Genomic DNA, 20,013 nt, shown 5'->3' on the forward strand with positions numbered 1-20,013 from the left:
AAAATCTGAGTTCGCGTGACGGTCCGGTGAACACTTTGTCAGTCCGGCAGGTCGATACCGACGAGGATGGGGGGGATTCACCGATAACCGCGTACGTCGCATTCGCAATAATCGTGCGCGCAGCCACTGCAGATCCGGTCTCGATAGCAGGAACCACGAGTACTGAGGGGGGAGGTGCGGAAAGGAGAGGTGATGACGCGAAGGGGTCCCGGCGTGCACCGCGAATCAGGAGCGGCCGGAGCTGCGTTTAAAGGCGGCGAGAGCGGTGGCGGCCGTAGTGTTGGTGCCGCCGCCTTGCCTCCAGCATGCCCCGCCACCCGCAACGCCAGCCTCTGCTGCTGCTGCTGCTGCTGGCGCTACTGGCTGCGGGCTCTGCGCGCGCAGGCTCCCTGGGCTGGGAGCGCTACATGGGCTGGAGGGCCAGGGACGCGCCGCTCAACGACACCGACCTCGGTAGGTCACGCTCCACGCCCATCCTCACTGCTCTGGAAGGGGCTGCTTAAGGTCGATTCACACTGGACGTCAGCGGAACGGAACAGAAAGCGACGTCGCCGTCACACAAGACGGGGCGACAATAAATCGTCACTTCTCTTTGTTGAGTGCCGATCGGCAAAAATAAGGGTACGAATTATCTTTCGTCGTACAAGAAGTCGGAATTAAGGAACTAGCAGTGATACAGTTTGTTAAAGGCCAAAGAAAAATTTAGAACTTATGTTCTAGACCATGATTGCATGATCAACTGCTGAGAAGTGAAACAATAGGAAAAGTGTTGTCCGGACATTTCAGACCGCCGACATTTACTCGCCAGAGAAAGTATACAGGGTGGTCCATTGAGAGTGGCCAGGCCAAATATTTCACGAAATAAGCGTCAAACGAAGGAACTACAAAGAACGAAACTTGTCTAGCTTGAAGGGGGAAACCAGATGGCGATATGGTTGGCCCGCTAGATGGCGCTGCCGTAGTTCAAACGGATATCAACTACATTTTTTTAAATAGGAACCCCCATTTTTATTGCATATTCGTGTAGTACGTAAAGAAATATGAATGTTTTAGTTGGATCACTTTTTTCGCTTTGTGATAGATAGTGCTGTAATAGTCACAAACACATGGCTCACCATTTTAGGCGAACAGTTGGTAGCAGGTAGGTTTTTTAAATTAAAATACGGAACGTAGGTACGTTTGAACATTTTATTTCGGTTGTTCCAGTGTGTTACATGTACCTTTGTGAACTTATCATTTCTGAGAACGCATGCTGTTACAGCGTGATTACCTATAAATAACATATTAATGCAATAAATGTTCAAAATGATGTCCGTCAACCTCAATGCATTTGGCAATACGTGTAACGACATTCCTCTCAACAGCGAGTAGTTCGCCTTCCGTAATGTTCGCACATGCATTGACAATGCGCTGACGCATGTTGTCAGGCGTTGTCGGTGGATCACGATAGCAAATATCCTTCAACTTTCCCCACAGAAAGAAATCCGGGGACGTTAGATCCGGTGAACATGCGGGCCATGGTATGGTGCTTCGACGACCAATGCACCTGTCATGAAATATGCTATTCAGTAACGCTTCAACCGCACGCGAGCTATGTGCCGGACATCCATCATGTTGCAAGTACATCGCCATTCTGTCATGCAGTGAAACATCTTGTAGTAACACCGGTAGAACGTTACGCAGGAAATCAGCATACATTGCACCTTTTAGATTGCCATCAATAAAATGGGGGCCAATTATCCTTCCTCCCATAATGTCGCACCATACATTAACCCGCCAAGGTCGCTGATGTTCCACTTGTCGCAGCCATCGTGGATTTTCCGTTGCCCAATAATGCATATTATCCCGGTTTACGTTACCGCTGTTGGTGAATGACGCTTCGTCGCTAAATAGAACGCGTGCAAAAAATCTGTCATCGTCCCGTAATTTCTCTTGTGCCCAGTGGCAGAACTGTACACGACGTTCAAAGTCGTCATAGTGCATAGAAATATGGTACGGGTGCAATCGATGTTGATGTAGCATTCTCAACACCGACGTTTTTGAGATTCCCGATTCTCGCTCAGTTTGTCTGCTACTGGTGTGCGGATTAGCCGCGACGGCAGCTAAAACGCCTACTTGGGCATCATCATTTGTTGCAGGTCGTGGTTGACGTTTCACATATGGCTCAACACTTCCTGTTTCCTTAAATAACGTAACTATCTGGCGAACGGTCCGGACACTTGGATGATGTCGTCCAGGATACCGAGCAGCATACATAGCACACGCCCGTTGGGCATTTTGATCACAATAGCCATACATCGACACGATATCGACCTTTTCCGCAATTGGTAAAGGTCCATTTTAACACGAGTAATGTATCACGAAGCAAATACCGTCCGCACTGGCGGAATGGTACGTGATACCACGTACTTATACGTTTGTGACTATTACAGCGCCATGTATCACAAAGCGAAAAGAGTGATCCAACTAAAACATTCATATTTCTTTACGTACTACACAAATGTGTAATAAAATATGGGGGTTTCTATTTTAAAGAAAACGCATTTGATATCCGTTTGACCTATGGCAGCGCCATCTAGCGGGCCAACCAAAGCGCCATCTGGTTTCCCCCTTCACGCTAGACGAGTTTCGTTCTTTGTAGTCTTTTCGTTTGATGGTTATTTCGTGAGATATTTGGCCCAGTCACTATCAATGGACCACCCTGTATATATACACATACATACAAAAACAATATTTAGAAGTGCCAAATGATGCCCAGAAAAATGGAATGATTCACCATCAATAGAGCAGATTCTTTCGCTGTTAAAAAGTGATTATTTAATTATAACTGTTTCATCAATTTAAGTTTTTATTTACACAAAGAGTAGCTTTTCACCTTTCCACAAGTACTGTAAAATAAACGTTTTCGTTTCAGATATCTGGTCTCTTTTTACCCCATGTACACTTTGCAATCTATTTCGAAAACAAAGTAATAAATAAAATAAGGAGTAAGTAGATATAATAGAAAAAATCCACTGCTGTAGCATGTATGAGCGTGGTGACAAAGAGACGTCGCAACCATCCCCCCCCCCCCCCGCCCCCCCAAAGTCAACGTGAAAGCTTTCTTAATGAAAAAACATATCGAGAGATTCCGACCCGTACCATTCGGTCTACCGACGCCCTGTGTAAATGCCAGTGTTTGAAATGCGTTGTGAGTAGTTTTCTATCCGTTCCATTCCGTTCTGTCAAGTGTGAATCAACTTTAAGCCTCACATTACCAAGGGTGGAGTACTTTATGCCCACCATTTGAAAATGTTCAAATCTAGTCAATTACTTTATGTGTTAAAATTTAAAAAAAATTATTGTTTGTAATGAATTCTTCTGTCAGATTCCATTATGTTTTAGATTTTTCAGTTAAACTTAATCCAAAAATTTAAGTCTCAGTAGTAGATGTCACTTTTCCCAATGAATGTCGTATTCGGTAATTCTAGGTTCTGGGCGTTACTTATACATCAGTATATCTTTAAAAAGTATCTTGAGAATAAAAGTCAACAACAGTGAACTAAATTTGTGTTTTTCAGTTTTTTTTTGATTTGGTCATAAAGGCTGGAAACGTTACACAAAGTGCGTTGATATTGCTAAGAGTGTACTAAAAAGTATTTTCGGATTGTGGACCCTGCTGAAACATCAGTACCTCTTCAAAAAGTGTGTTGTTAATTTAATTCAACAACAGTAACGAAAATTTTAGGATAGACATAAAGTAATGCGTGTTATGTTGGTATTGTTAGGGTTAAGCTACCGCAGGGCGCTCTTCTGTGATGGTGCATGTCTATTCAGATCAGGCAAAATTAAGTTATATATCACTCTACTTTTTCGAGTGTTTAACTAAAGACGTATAAATTTTATCCTACAATTTGTATTTATCATCGTCCGTATCACGTTTTTTCGTTCTGAGAAACAAACTTTACAGTGAACGTAAATTTAAGTACTGCAATGTAGGCATATGTCTTCATACATTCTGCGTGCGAATGACGTACAAAAGAATATCGGTGATAACACATATTCCCTCAGCTGCAAGAGATAATTGTGATTAGTCTATTTCCCCCCTATGATCTAACTGTACTTAATTAATAGCACGATCAGAGGTATTTGGATGTGAACGCTGAAGGACTATTTTGCTTACAGTAAAATTGTTTGTATGAAAATAATCCAAGCAAATTAAAAAAGCTAGAGTCGTTATTACTTGTTCTACTTATATTTTAAAAGAAAAACAGAACTGTTATTACTTTCGAATAGCAGTGTTTCATTAGTAGGCAGTAGTAAACGTTTAATGCTTACTGTCTATTGTTGGCAGATGGATGTGGGTTCTTGTTGATAGTACTGTGTTGCTATAGTCAATCTCTTACGGAGCGCTGACGCCGTTGAAACGTTTATGCATTATAAACTGACCGACTTAACGTTTGCCGTCATCATGTTTCATTTTCTCAAGATGACAAAAGAGGAAGCGAGCCCTAGTGGTGTTGCCCTCCACGTTCAAAGCAGTCACGCCGCATTCACATTTGAACAATTGGCCACGTTGTTAGAAGCTACAGAACTTTGGCTATCGTGATACGAAACTGCGAATAGGGACTCTCATCCATCTGGCCAATAACAGGACAAGAAGAGACTGTGTAAAACGGATACTGCACATTAATGTAGTCGCCGGCCGGGGTGGCCTAGCGGTTCTAGGCGCTACAGTCTGGAACCGCGCGACCGCTACGGTCGCAGGTTCGAATGCTGCCTCGGGCATGGATGTTTGGGATGTCCTTAGGTTAGTTAGGTTTAACTAAGTTCTAGGGGACAGATGACCTCAGAAGTTAAGTCCCATAGTGCTCAGAGCCATTTGAACCATTTTTTTTTTAACGTAGTCAGGAATCCTCATTTTTCACAATAATACAAACTGTTAGCATATACACTTTTGCATTTACTCTGAGCTACTAGTGAAGATTGTAAAGCGGGAAGATGCGGTGCGATGGAGAATTCTACCGAGATTGGTATCTTTTTCTTTTAGAAAATTGTTGCGACGGATATAGGCGATTTCTCTAGTCACTGAAACATCTACAGTAGCTACTACCGGCGCTTGAAGGGCCCAGTCGAATGAATACCATTTCGTTCAGATTCCTGACACTAGAAAATACGAGACACCGACGCCATAACCAAAAGAACCTCACCAATTACCAGCGACGGCAAAACATGAGATCCACGTGGTCTTTGCTCTGGACTCATGATGCATCTGTTGGGTACAAAGTAATGTCTATCATCCGAAGGCGCAGGGAGCCATTCGACTTTCCTGAGGACACTTAGTCTTTCTCTGACTTTTAGCTGTCATTCAAGACTGCACAATATCAAGTACGTGGAGTGCACTAAAACTGCTGCAATTATAGCTGCCTGCCGCATAATGAAGAATAAGGGAGCATTCTACTACAGCTGTCTTAAATTAAAACAAGGAGGCATCCCGTGATATAGTAATCTAAATGATCAGTTCCAATGAACGAACAATTTATGTTTGTGAAAACTGAAATCGAAAGTTTTTAAAACTTCTAATGTCAAGAAGATCTTCTATATGTACAGATTTGTATTGTTGTGTGTACTAATTCATGTAACGATTTCCAAGTTACCACAAAACGAGCCAATTACAAACAATTCACACTCATTCACTATGTGCGCTCCTAGTAGTATGAATGTGTATGTGCTATTTCCATTCGCACTCGAACTATTCACTATGTGCGCTCTTAGTAGTGTGAATGTGTATGTGCTATTCCCATTCGCACTCGTAAATGAGTCCACGCTAGTGTATCTATTTTGTATTATTTCAGTGTGTAGAAACACTCAATTCATTTCTCAAAAGCATACCGAAGGTTTGGGGCAGATAACAACTCTAACTTTTTCTTTGTTGTGGCCACTTTCCTCCTGGATGTCACTATTGAATTAACGGGGATATAACATTTTGCCACAGATCGAAATTAAATTCAGGCCAATGCCGAAGTAGTTTCTCCAGATACTGATGGAATTGGAACGTGTTACAGCACGAAGCCACAGTCCAACATTTATCAAACTTCATGAAATGTTCATAACATATAGGGCGTTAGATGATTAAACTTTAATTCCATTCGGAACTGATATCCATCATCAACATCAGTATGCGGCGTGATTCCTACAGACATAAATAAACTCTTGCATTCGTTGTGGCGTGGAAGCAAACTGACTACCAACGTCGTTTTGAGGAATTTCTTGCCATGCCTGAAACACGTGCTGTGTCAGTTCATGTAAGCTGCTGGCTGGAGACTGCTATAAAAAAATACGTTTTCCCATTGCATCCCAGACATGCTCTATGAGTGTCAAATCAGGGGAACGAGCAGACAAGCAAAAGATCCTTAAGTTCCTCAGGGCATCTGTAAGAACCCCAGTGTGAGGTCGTGCAATGTCCTGCTGCAATATGCCATTTGGTACTCTCTCCACGAAGTGTATGACAACAAAGCTTAGAATTTTTGTTATATATTGGAGAGCATTCAGCTTTCCTTCAACAAATACCAAATCTAGAATGAGATTTTCACTCTGTAGCGGAGTGTGCGCTTATACCAAACTTGCTGGCAGATTAAAACTGTGTGCTGGACCGAGACTCGAACTTGGGACATTTGCGTTTCGCGGGCAAGTACTCTACCATCTTTTTTCTCCCGATATAATTCGTTGCGTTTGGTCTGGGCGGACGTCACAAGACATCCGTTCAAGTTGATCGTTGATTCCTTGACTCACAGAACGTGAAAGCGTTCGTGGACGAGGGGCTGGTCGAGTTTTCTGACCTCTCGCCACAGAATTCCATGCTCCAGAGTATTTCGAAACGTGAAAGACTGAATAACGGAAGTCAGATTTTTGCTTCATGGAGATGAATGTGTCCGGTGAGATGCAAGAGCGCTTTCTTCGTTAGAAGCAAAACATAGGAGAGACAATATTGGGTTGTGTTGTTTGCAGTTGAAGGCTATATTTGGTGAGTTTTTGTGTTGTAAGTTAAGTGTTATGAACGTATACTGTTTCAGAGCACCGGAACATTGAGGATCTCTCGAAAACACGTCGTTTTTGGTACGATTTGATGTAATAAAACGACAGGAAACGATATCTTGGTGGTTAAAGAATTTTCGTATTGGTTGTTTTCATGTTGTAACTTGTGTGTTATAAAAATATGCCGTTTCGTGCCAAAGGCGCACTGAAGATTCATAAAAAAAGCGTCGTTCTTTATCTGGTTTGTTATAATTAAATATCAGTTAATGACATGATGGCAGTTAAAGCCTTAAGGATATCGTAACATCAGACACGGATATTCATAACACCAGTTCACTGTCACGTAATGTATAAACATGTAATGTGAAGTAAACAGTTGTTGGTTCGCAATATGTGTTTGCAAATTTTTCATCTTACGTTTTGTAACAGATACTCGGACTTTATGTTAATTTCATAGAAGTATGTTTGTAAGATTCGATGTAAGGTGATTCAATTTTCTCAACATACCTGGCAACAGAGACCAATGAACTGCAAGGCTTCTTTCTCCATCACTGTCTGATTCAGTATTTATTTATTTATCTATTCGTCCAGAAAGCTTTCCAAAATGTGGGATTCCTTCATAAATAATTTGTATGATCGTGTGCACGAAACACATGTACACTGAAATGAGACTGTAATTTTTATTTTTTTAAAGACGTGTATCTGACTAATAGAATTCTGATTGAGTACACAAAGAAATGGAAATTACTTACTCTTCCTACAAATCATAAAGAAATCATTTCTCTGACTGTGAGTTTTAAAATATTCCTTATCAGCCCCTAACAACTGTTCTGCAATGCTCCTGTATGCAACAGACTACTTGACACCTCTTGCCACTGCAACTGCGTGATCAGCAAAATCCTAAAAATATTTCTAATGCAATACTACGATCCAAGCAGAGTGCAATGCATGGTCATAATAATTGCAATAAGTACTGCCATATTTTTTTATGCATAGATAGAAAAACTGAATGATCAGGAGAGGTTTGGTCAACTAGCCTTAAACAGTGTAAAAAAATTAAAGAAACCAATAAAGACTTTCATTTACTATACACGCAAAATAGATTATTTAAACACTGACAAACTGTACACATACCTTAATTATTCCACGAAGTTTATACTCAATAAACACATCTCTGGTCACAACAAACAGACGAATATTACTCTCAATGTATGCATGCACAAATCTGACAAAATCCCTCCACTGCGCAAGCAAGCAACAGCTACGAGCAGCAAAAAGAGAAAAATCCTCAATCAATAGCAAAGTCTCCTCCGGCGCTACAAGTACAATCACTGCAGGCTGCATCCTCTCATGTCGCGAGGCTTCTCTCAGCCGCAGGCTACTTTCGACCACTTCCGATTCCTCCCAACAACTGTTCGCTCTCTGCTACTCGCGATAATATCTGACTCATAGTTTATGTACGCACACCACAGCAGAATCATTGTTCAACTTTGCAAAGAAGTATTAACGTCCAAGCATGCATGATTGCACACTTGAATGCATACATGCATGCGCATACACACAAACACACACACACGCACACACTCACACACACACACACACACACACATACACACACACACACACACACAAGCGCGTGCGTGGGCAGGCAGACAGACAAACGTGTGTGCACTCACACATGAAGTACAGAAAATTTAACGTTAATATTGGAGCAAATTAATGGTTTTTCATTTTGTCTACAGGATAACTTGCACTACTTGCAGTAAGAGATTTTGTACTTTCTTTTTCAAGTCTTGCATGTCACATATTCCAAAATTTCTGGTAATTTCTGAGAAAGTACAGCAAATATGGAGGTAAACCTGCACAGCGAGATTTTGTTACGGCGACTGTAGTAGGAAAAAACGGTCTGAGAGAAGATTTGCAGACGCGCTGGGTAACCGTGCTGTCTGGGGCGGCTTGCCACGGTTCGAACAGCTCCCCCCGTCGGAGGTTCGAGGCCTCCCTCGGGCATGGGTGTGTGTGTTGTCCTTAGCGTAAGTTAGGTTAAGTAGTGTGTAAGCTTAGGGACCGATGACCTCAGCGGTTTGGCCCCATAGGAACTTGCCACCACCAAGATATCCAGCAACTTCTGTCACGTCAGCCTTCACGATGGGTACCATTAAAAAATGAGTTCTGTAAACTTATGTAGTGTTAAATTACGATCGATGTATCACAACACAGGCTCAAACACTGTTTCCTACGAAGAAGAAGAAAAAACAGACCTATGCTCAACGAATGCGTTTTAAGAGGTTGCTGACCAACTTTCTAGCAGTGACTCTTTTACTGCTGTAACACATTTAAAAAAATCGTTATAGATCCTAATTGTCTTCTTTTTTAAGTAGAGTATCGATGTATTTCATCCTACCATTCCCGAATAATCCATTAAAACTACAGTCTTCCACAAAATGTACAGTCGAGGACAAAACGAACGAGACCCCTCGCCTTTTCGTTATGCTGATCCGTACAGCTTTACAGTCTGCTACACAGCATAACAGGCAAGGCGACGAGGTGCTACCAACATACTATGCACAGGCGTGAAATTGAAAAACTATCCGAACTTTGTCAGACTTTTCAATCATGTGTAAGACTATATTAATGCTGATTAAGCCTAGGTGCGTTAAATTGATACTCAAATAAAGTGTCATGCACGGACCAATAACAATAAATTCTTAACTACTTGTTATAGTATTGCAGTATCTGCCATCGTCTTCAGAAGTGGATATCGCATACGACGTTCCTAAGGTGTTTATAACTGGATATTGCAGACGACTTCGAACAAAATTTGAATGTAGCTTCGTAAAAGCTTTGTACATGAGGTGAAAAGCGTTTCGCGGGATGCTTTGGCCGAGCGGTTCTAGGCACTTCAGTCACGAACCGCACGGCTGCTTCAGTCGCAGGCTGGAATCTTACCTCGAGCATGGACGTGTGTGATGTCCTTAGGTTAGGGAGGTTTAAGTAGTTCTAGGCCTAGGGGACGGATGACCTAAGCAGTTTGGTCTCATAGATCTTTGAGCCATTGCTTGACGTGTCGCGTAAAGTTTCTTTACAAAAACTGCCGCATCTTTAGATTGTGTAGACATAGAAACTCACTTTTTTACGCCACCAAGGGACCGTATACCGCAGGAAGTGTGATACATTTCCGCTTATTTTGTCTACGCGTACTCGAGGTTAGCGGGTTTTAAGGGTTAGGTAGACAGAAAGATGGTCAAGAAAGTGAGACTAGTAGGGTTCCATTTTTACCGATTTAGGTGACGAAATCCTAACAACGAAAATAGCTTCTACAGTTACTGAAGATGAGAGCCGCATAAATAATTCCCCCTACTCTTTATTGGAAATGTTCTAGTTGCAGTCGATACATCAGCATATTAATCGTAGCTTCGCTTTCGATCCAAATAATGTTAACAGGAATGCAAATAAAATCCATTTGCCTATACACACGGTAATTCAGATCCCAGTATTAATGCCACCGTTTTAGAAGTGCGAGCATTCCCATTGCTAGCTAGCTTAAGAAACACTTCGGCTAATAAACGTTTTCTGGCTGTGGCAGGTCTAATGGAGAGTTCGAAACATTGTAGAACACGTTTGGCAGCTATGTCGCTATTTATTTCCTGGGGTGGTGCAGAATTATCCAGCTAAATTTACTCGCTAATAACAATATTTTGTTATTTCGATACACATTCTGAATGATTGTCACATAAGCGGTGACATAAAGGTAGAAAATTCATATTTTTGAGTCCAGAAAGATCTATGGAACAGAAACTGCAGATCATTTTGCCATCTTCATTGCGAAATTGCCGGCTTATTCATGTCTGGGGTAATAATAGAGTCAGTCGTTCCTAACGCTCTCTATGAAAGTCTCTACAATATCTGGTGGAAGAGGCCTGGAGACACTGGAAGGTTTCAGATAGATTATATAATGGTAAGACAGAGATTTAGGAACCACGTTTTAAATTGTAAGACATTTCCAGGGGCAGATATGGACTCTGACCACAATTTATTGGTTATGAACTGTAGACTAAAACTGAAGAAACTGCAAAAAGGTGGGAATTTAAAGAGGTGGGACCTGGATAAACTGACTAAACCAGAGGTTGTACAGAGTTTCAGGGAGAGCATAAGGGAACAATTGACAAGAATGGGGGAAAGAAATACAGTAGCAGTTGAATGGGTAGCTTTGAGAGATGAAGTAGTGAAGGCAGCAGAGGATCAAGTAGGTAAAAATACGAGGGGTAGTAGAAATCCTTGGATAACAAAAGAGATATTGAGTTTAATTGATTAAAAAAGGAGAAAAAATATAAACGCAGTAAATGAAGTAGACAGAATGGAATACAAACGTCTCAAAAATGAGATCGACAGGAATGCTAAGCAGGGATGGCTAGAGGACAAATGTAAGGATGTCGAAGCATCTATCACTAGGGGTAAGATAGGTACTATCTACAGGAAAATTAGAGACACCTTTGGAGAAGGGAACCACTTGTATGAACGTCAAGAGTTCAGATGGAAACTCAGTTCTAAGCAAAGAAGGGAAAGCAGAAAGGCGGAAGGAGTATATAGAGGATCTATACAAGGGAGATGTACCTGAGGGCAATGTTGTAGAAATGGAAGAGGATGTAGATGAAGATGAAATGGGAGATACGATACTGCGTGAAGAGTTTGACAGAGCACTGAATGACCTAAGTCGAAACAAGGCCCCGGGAGTAGACACATTCCATTGGAACTACTGACAGCCTTGGGAGAGCCAGGCCTAACAAAACTCTACCATATAATAATTCCAATCCCAAAGAAAGCAGGCGTTGACAGATGTGAAAATTACTGAACTATCAGTGTAATAAATCACAGCTGCAAAATACTAACGCGAATTCTTTACAGACGAATGGAGAAACTGGTAGAAGCTGACCTTGGGGAAGATCAGTTTTGATTCCGTAGAAATATAGGAACACGTGAGGCAATACTGACCCTACGACTTATTTTAGAAGCTAAATTAAGAAAAGGCAAACCTACGTTTCTAGCATTTGTAGACTTAGAGAAAGCTTTTGACAATGTTGACTAGAATATTCTCATTCAAATTCTGAAGGCGGCAGGGGTCAAATACACGGAGCGAAAGGCTATTTACAATTTGTACATAAACCAGATGGCAGTTATAAGAGTCGAGGGACATGAAAGGGAAGCAGTGGTTGGGAAGGGAGTGAGACAGAGTTGTAGCCTCTGCCCGATGTTATTCAATCTGCATATTGAGCAAGCAGTTTTAGGTATTAAAAGTCATGGAGAAGAAATAAAAACTTTAAGGTTCGCCGATGACATTGTAATTGTGTCAGAGACAGCAAAGGACTTGGAAGAGCAGCTGAACGGAATGGACAGTGTCTTGAAAGGAGGCTATAAGATGAACATCAACAAAAGCAAAACGAGAATAATGGAATGTAGTCAAATGACGTCGGGTGATGCTGCGGGAATTAGATTAGTAAATGAGACACTTAAAGTAGTAAAGGAGTTTTGCTGTTTGAGGAGCAAAATAACTGATGATGGCCGAAGGAGAGAGGATATCAAATGTAGACTGGCAATGGCAAGGAAAGCGTTTCTGAAGAAGAGAAATTTGTTAACATCGAGTATAGATTTAAGCGTCAGGAAGTCGTTTTTGAAAGTATACGTATGGAGTGTAGCCATGTATGGAAGTGAAACATGGACGATAACTAGTTTGGACAAGAAGAGAATAGAAGCATTCGAAATGAGGTGCTACAGAAGTATGCTGAAGATTAGATGGGTAGATCACATAACTAATGAGGAGGTACTGAATAGGATTGGGGAGAAGAGGAGTTTGTGGCACAACTTGACTAGAAGAAGGGATCGGTTGGTAGGACATGTTCTGAGGCATCAAGGGATCACCAATTTAACATTGGAGGGCAGCGTGGAGGGTAAAAATCATAGAGGGAGACCAAGAGATTGATACACTAAACAGATACAGAAGGATGTAGATTGCAGTAGGTACTGGGAGATGAAGAAGCTTGCACAGGATAGAGTAGCATGGAGAGCTGCATCAAACCAGTCTCAGGACTGAAGACCACAACAACAACAACAACAACAACAACCCTGTATTCACCTGACGAAAAATCTTGTTCCTCCTGCCACCGAACTTCACTAATTTCCGCTATATCTAACTTTAAACTATCCACTTCCCTTTTTCAATTTTCTAACCTACCTGTCCAGTTAAAGGATCTGACATTCCAAACTCCCCCAGTCATATCTACTTTAATTCTCCACATGGTAAATGGGTTGATCCTATGTCAGTCTGTTTGTCTTAGCAATTTTCTACATCTGTCGGTTCGCTGTTGTGTTGGTCAACCGCTGGAATGGACATTTCGATGTTGAATAATTAAAACTATAGAGATACAGTTCTGCGACCGATTATTCGACCTGACTGCCAGTAATACATGTGACCCTTTACACGCCACCCACAGGTACTTTAACTTCCCGGAATGTTGTGCTTTCGATCTCACATCGATCCGTCTTGTCCGAAGCTCGTGGTCTAGTGGCTAGCGTTGCTGCCTCTGGATCACGGTTATCCAGTGTTCAATACCCTGTCAGGGTGGGGATTTTCTCTGCCCGGGTCTGGGTGTTTGTGTTGTCTTCATCATTTCATCATCATCACCATCATTCCTGACAGTGGCAAGATTGGACTGTGCGAAAACTGGACTGTGTAAGAACTGGGACTTTGTAGGGCGCTGATGACCGTGTAGTTGAGCACCCCATATACCAAACATCATCATCGATCTGTCTTAGTATATGCCACTTCCCTCTCTCATGTGTCATCTTTTGTATGTGTATGGTAGACACAGAATGACAGTTATTCGTGCAGATGAGTGAAAACATCATCTGGGTAGAGAGGGAAGAACTTCTGGTCATATGGGGTCACTACGCTTTCAAGCACCTTGTATGCATCTGCTTGACTCATTACCTCATTTAGACGTATATACAAGCACTAGTCAGAATTACTCCCACTATATTCCCCTCTCCCTCCTCATATTCTTAACACACCTATAAAACTCTTTGGGAAAGATGATGCTTCTGACGGTTTTTAGATGCATTAAATAACAACCAGGTATCCCAGTCTTGATTCAATAGCGTGTGCCAAACTCCCTACCGTTACATGTCTGACGAACGGACGTTCATTCCATCCCTTTCGCATTGAGAGAGGTGCAAAATGTGTTTCTAAAGCATACTAATTTACTTACGAGGAATATCCAGCTGTGCTTACAAAAATAAAGAAATCTGGTTACAAGCAATAATTTTTCAAATATTTTTACATCCATTGGACTATGACAGGAGGAGCTAGCAGGCTGGGAGATAGAGCTGTCGACAAGCCGAACAGTAATGAGCATGACCTACCACTCTCAGCAGTGATGAGATATGGACTAGTAGGTGGGGTGCGATTATGGCGTCCCTAATCATTCAGTTACGACAGCAGCTGTGACCTGCCACATAGATCTGGTGTTGTGGTCAGTACTGTTTGTGGGTGCTGGTCCCAGTTCTGCGATATCCTTATCTGACGGTATGGTGGAGAATAATGTCCTGGATTGAGAGAGTATGTTTCCCATGCTTTAATATAGCATTGTTGTGTAATACTTAGGTCGTCGTTGTTGGAGTCAGTGGTAGGAATCTCCGTGTAATAGGTAATTAAAACTATATGCAGATACAGTTCTACAGAGAATACGACAAATATATTGAGCATAATACTACAGTTAGCACGCAGTTCGGTATTCTGTGTAACCCTTTATCAGTACAGTTTGGTGGAAGTGGATGTGCTTCCCCCCAGTCATTTCTCTGCCCGGGAACTGGGTGTTTGTGTTGTCTTCATCATTTCATTGTATTGGACCATACACATCATTTTCAGTAGCAAATAGGCCTACAACTATGTGTTAGCTGCCCACCGTGTATGTAACAACATACCGTATCGGCATTATCCGGAGAATGCAGGAGAGTAGTTCCTCGTAATCTAGGCGTGTACAGTCTGTGATATTCACACCTATGTCTTGGGATCTGTTTGATGTTGTTACCGTGGGCGGGGGATCTCTCGTCCAGAATTGATACATCAGTAATGTTAAGCACCAAGTGCCTTGAGCCTCAGGACAACTTAAGGCAATTTTCGAGTATTCTTACTATCTCCAGTAGGCAAACTGCAGCTGTTATGCAAGTTATCCATTAGTTGACACCACATGGATGTAATTGGCACAGAGTACAGTGGAACACATTGTAAATATTGTTTTTGTAGTTCAAAAATACTTAAATAGTCTTACACTGGATCAAGCACATGAACCATTCTGTAGTTGTGTACTGCTGCCTCCAACCTGGAAATAGCATGTTCTTTAACCCAGGAGGAAGTAAAAGCACATTTCTCCTCTTGGTCACATGTCTGGACACTGTAAAAACTAGAAGGTAGTTACCGTTAACTTTGTTCACGCTTAGGCTTGTGAGAAATTTATTTTATATCTTTATAAACTGGAAGTCATCCTGGGATAGTCTATTCCAACTATCTTAGCGTTGCCCGCAATCACAACACTTTTTCCCTGGCAGTCACCTTCCACGCAGAAGTTGTAGTGTAATGTTACATAATCGTATACTGTATGCAGGATGACTACGCCCTCTACTCATTACAACTTCTCTCGACCGATTACCACATCTTTATAGTTTAAGTATATCTGTGACTCCATGTCTATCACTTCCTCTGTATAAGTAACAACAGAATCCATATTTTTTCCCAAGGATCTGCCACAAGCTCTCTCTCTCTCTCTCTCTCTCTCTCTCGTTCTCTCTCTCACACACACACTCTCTCTCTCAAACTTTAGCACAGGTCTCAATCAATTAGCAGACAGATTGTGCAGTGATTCTAATAGTCCACTCATCCTCAAAAGCTTTCTAGGAAAGCATCCAAGACATCTATCTAGACACTTTGCTTCTGTGCTTATGTCACACTTCTGCCACACTCTAAATATAAATGAAGATCTCCTGTGTGACCACATCGTATCCAAATCTTTTTTACCGAATTTTTGAAAATTTCCACAAGTTTCGATATTTACATTTTTTTCCTTATAAAGTGTACAAGCATAAATATGCTCTTATTGCTTACATGATTAGATGTGTCTTGCAATGTTGTTTTACGCCATCGACTTTGATACAGAGCGCCAACCTAGCTAGGTGTAAACTTATTCCTCCAATTGCAACTCTAAGTGTCCAAACCAACGCTAAAACACACACACACACACACACACACACATCGTACATGGATTGCTATTGGAGGGAGTGTGTTGACGTTATTCTGCTGTAAACACACAGTTACACTATTTCTGGTATTGACTTCCAGCAGGGACACCCACTCCCTCCCTCCGCCGACGTTCGAGGCACGTAGCCAGACTGCTACCTTTTCTCTCATAAGTGTTAGTCTCTGATATTACCTGATTTATGGCTCGTCATTGGCGACATTGTGTCGTCGGAGCTCGATACATGAGAGCTGAATTCGTAGTAGAATCTTACCGTTCAACACCTGTTGGTATTATTATAACCAGTACATGTATGTAATGTTTTTGCTACGAAATAATGCTTTTTTTGTTAATAAAACTGTATGCAGCAGCTCGCAGACATGTAACATAAATTAATTTTCTGTCTACTTCGTGGTCGACAGGCGATACGCTGGTAGCTTTATGAAGCAACCCCCTGGAGATTACAGACGAAAGCCGTTGGAAAAGAATTATGGACCGTTACTCCTCGGTGATTCCCCTCTCTCAGTTTGCGTATGGCTTTTCCCGCGGTTACTTGAAGCCAATGAGATTGCTCTTCCTCTGGGACGTGCGAGAGAGATGTTGCACGATCGAAGCCTAACCAGTATTCTCAGGGCTGTCTGCAGACTCACAGTGGCGATGTCCGTCCTCATACATCTTAGATCTGTAGCACGGGGACGTATGAGCAGCATCTCTTCATAAATATGGTGCTGGCGCCACTGTTATCAGGTCTGTGCAACTCACATTTCTAGCGATCATTGTGCTTGTGTTGTTTGCATTTTTGAATCACGTTTACTGTTTACTAATCTTTTAGTGACGTGGTATATTAATACTGCGAGAGTTGCATCTATGGCAGATCCATCCCACTGTAGAATTAGGATTGTATCCCCCCCATTTTGTTCACGTGTAGTGGGGTGGGTACACCTGTTGCGCCAGTCCTGGTCGCATTTGAGAGGTACTCGTGACTAATGCACAGATAAGTTTTCAGTAGCAAATAGGCCTACAGCTGTGTGTTAGCTGCCCAGCGTGTGTCTTTAGAATTATGTGGATCAATCGAAATTATGTACCAAATTCGGATTTTCCCGTGGTTAATAAAAAAATGGCTCTGAGCACTATGGGACTTAACATCTATGGTCATCAGTCCCCTAGAACTTAGAAATACTTAAACCTAACTAACCTAAGGGCAGCACACAACACCCAGTCATCACGAGGCAGGGAAAATCCCTGACCCCGCCGGGAATCGAACCCGGGAACCCGGGCGCGGGAAGTGAGAACGCTACCGCACGACCACGAGCTGCGGACCCCGTGGTTAATATATGAGGCTCATAGTAATGTCGCGTATACTTGTAGGGTTCAATTTATCACGAGTCTTCATTCCACTTGGGAGGCTACCTGAGTGAAAAAAGGAGTTGGAGGTAGAAGGGGTGCTGTGTTTCTGATTAGTCCAGGGAGAAAGAGCGTTGGGGAGGGATGTGCTTGGTGCTTAAACTCTTAGCAACGTTTATCCACAAAGGAGTCCACAAATTTCCTCTGATGATCAAGTAGGTGTCTGCGAGTTACACTGGTTTGTCTAGGTGTTCTGTAGAGAAATTACGGGCGCGGAGGGTAGTGCTTGGCGCTTAAAGTGTTAGCATTGTTTATCTGCAAAGGTGTCGACATGCTATGCGATAGGTTTTTACTGTGGCGGAACGCTCATTCCTCGGACAAATAAGCCAGTTCGGAGGTGATTACACATTTCAAATTTCCCTGTCCCGCCCGGTGGCGTAGTGTTAGACAGACATGTAGATCCCTCCCATCCGCGACATGGTGGCCACGATCGTACAAAGAGTTCCATACCGTAGCGGCATATTGCGGAAAATGCAGGAGAGTAGTTCTTCGTAAGCTAGGCGTGTACAGCATTCGATATTTCCACCTACGTCTTGGGATCTGTTTGGCGCTGTTACCATGGGCGGGAGATCTCTCGTCCAAAATTGATACATCAGTAATGTTAGGCACCAACTGCAACTTTCTCAGCAGTTGCTGGGCACTGTGCCCGCGATCATCGGTTCACTGCTGCATACGCACACTAGAAGTCTAAGGGGCGGCTATCTATTCTCCAGTAGACGACATGATTCTCGCTGGAGTTAGTGCAGATACTGGACGACTCTCTTTAGATGTGTGTTACAGATAAAATATCTTTGGTTGGAAGCGTAAGAGTTTTACTATGACGTCACATAATGTAGTAATTTAGTGTGATCTTTCTTATACAGTATCTTTGGATTGTAGAATTCTCAATTCCGTTACTATTTCTATCAACGTGTTCGTTTCTAATAGCGTAACATCACACGCTAGTAATGGAATGGTGGCTTAGCAACGATACATAAATTGGGACCAAAGCTGACATCATGACGTCGATCGACGCAATGCGACGGCGTGATGCGACGCGACTCTGTGACGCGACGTCGTAACACCACACGACGCGATGTTGACACATATCTCGCGTAAATGGCTACAGTGTACAAAATCGTGGAAAATATGTGAAACTGAGAGTACTTACCCATTATCCGCCTGGGTATTGCGTCTGCTGGTGCTCCTAAATATTAAACAAACAGACCTCAAATGACGTAATTTGTTATAAACATACAGACTTGGCCTGTCCCTATGGTACCCTGCTCCAGAGTGTCTCAGTTATAAAAGATGCAGTTGGGAGGTGTGCCTCAGTATCAGCGATACCTAATTCTGCATTGTGATTGCTTGAGAGCATCACGACATCGACAAGACATTGGCAACAGTCTTATATAATTGCACGAAATACATAAATTTGTAAAAAAAAAACCTGGTTAAAATATGTAAAATTGAGGAACGTACGAAAAATACACAAAACTAAGAGTACTTACATAAAACTGTCTGGGTATAGCGTCTGCCGGTGCCTCGAAACATTAAACAAATAGACCTGGAGTGACATACTTTGTTATGAACAAACAGCCACAACCTCTCCCTGCACTTTAGAGTGCCTATAGCTGTAAAATAGGAAAGCTGTGAAAAATACGTAAAATTGAGGAAAATACGTTAGAATACGTGAAACTAATAATACTTACATTTCTGTCTACGTGAGGTCTCTGCTGGTGCCACATAACGTTGTTATTAACAATTAGACCCAGGGTGACGTAGCTTGTTACAAACAAACAGACACAACGTCTCCCTATGCTTCAAACTGCTTCTTGTTATAAAACAGGAACATTGCGGAAAATACATGAACATGGAAATGAGCGTTTGGCGTGATTGGCCGGGAGGCCCCTTGCGAGGCAGGTACGGCTGCCTTGGTGCAGGTCTTATTACATTCGACCTGCGCGCCGATTGTGGATGAAATGATGATGAATACAGCACAACACTCAGTCCCTGAGCGGAGAAAATCCCCGACCTAGCCGGGAATCGAACCCGGGCCCGTAGGACGGCAATCCTTCACACTGACCACTGAGCTATCTGGGCGGACGATGAAATCACATGAAACTGGGGAAACTACGACAAATGGAAAAATACGTAAAAATGAGAGTACTTACATATCTGTCTGGCTATGGTCTCTGCTGGTGTAACGTAATATTGGCATTAACAACAGAACTCAAGTGACATGACTTAACGTTATACTTTTGTTAACAAATAGATGCTGTCCAGCCCCTGAGTAACCCCTCCCACACAAGTGTCCCAGTTACAGAAGATG

The 20,013-nt window shown here is 42.3% G+C and overlaps 1 protein-coding gene across 1 annotated transcript in view; it reads left to right on the plus strand.

The window, feature by feature from the left end:
• The first annotated feature begins 294 nt into the window (after window positions 1-294).
• The window catches only part of LOC124547545 (esterase E4-like), a 244,047-nt gene continuing 224,328 nt past the window's right edge, over window positions 295-20,013 (plus strand). The window contains exon 1 of the mRNA XM_047125113.1: window positions 295-453. Within this exon, the coding sequence (XP_046981069.1) occupies window positions 306-453 (148 nt within the window). The 5' untranslated portion in view covers window positions 295-305. The remainder of the gene's footprint in view (window positions 454-20,013) is intronic.

Source organism: Schistocerca americana, chromosome 1 (genome assembly GCF_021461395.2).
Source record: "Schistocerca americana isolate TAMUIC-IGC-003095 chromosome 1, iqSchAmer2.1, whole genome shotgun sequence".
NCBI classification, from domain to species: domain Eukaryota; kingdom Metazoa; phylum Arthropoda; class Insecta; order Orthoptera; family Acrididae; genus Schistocerca; species Schistocerca americana.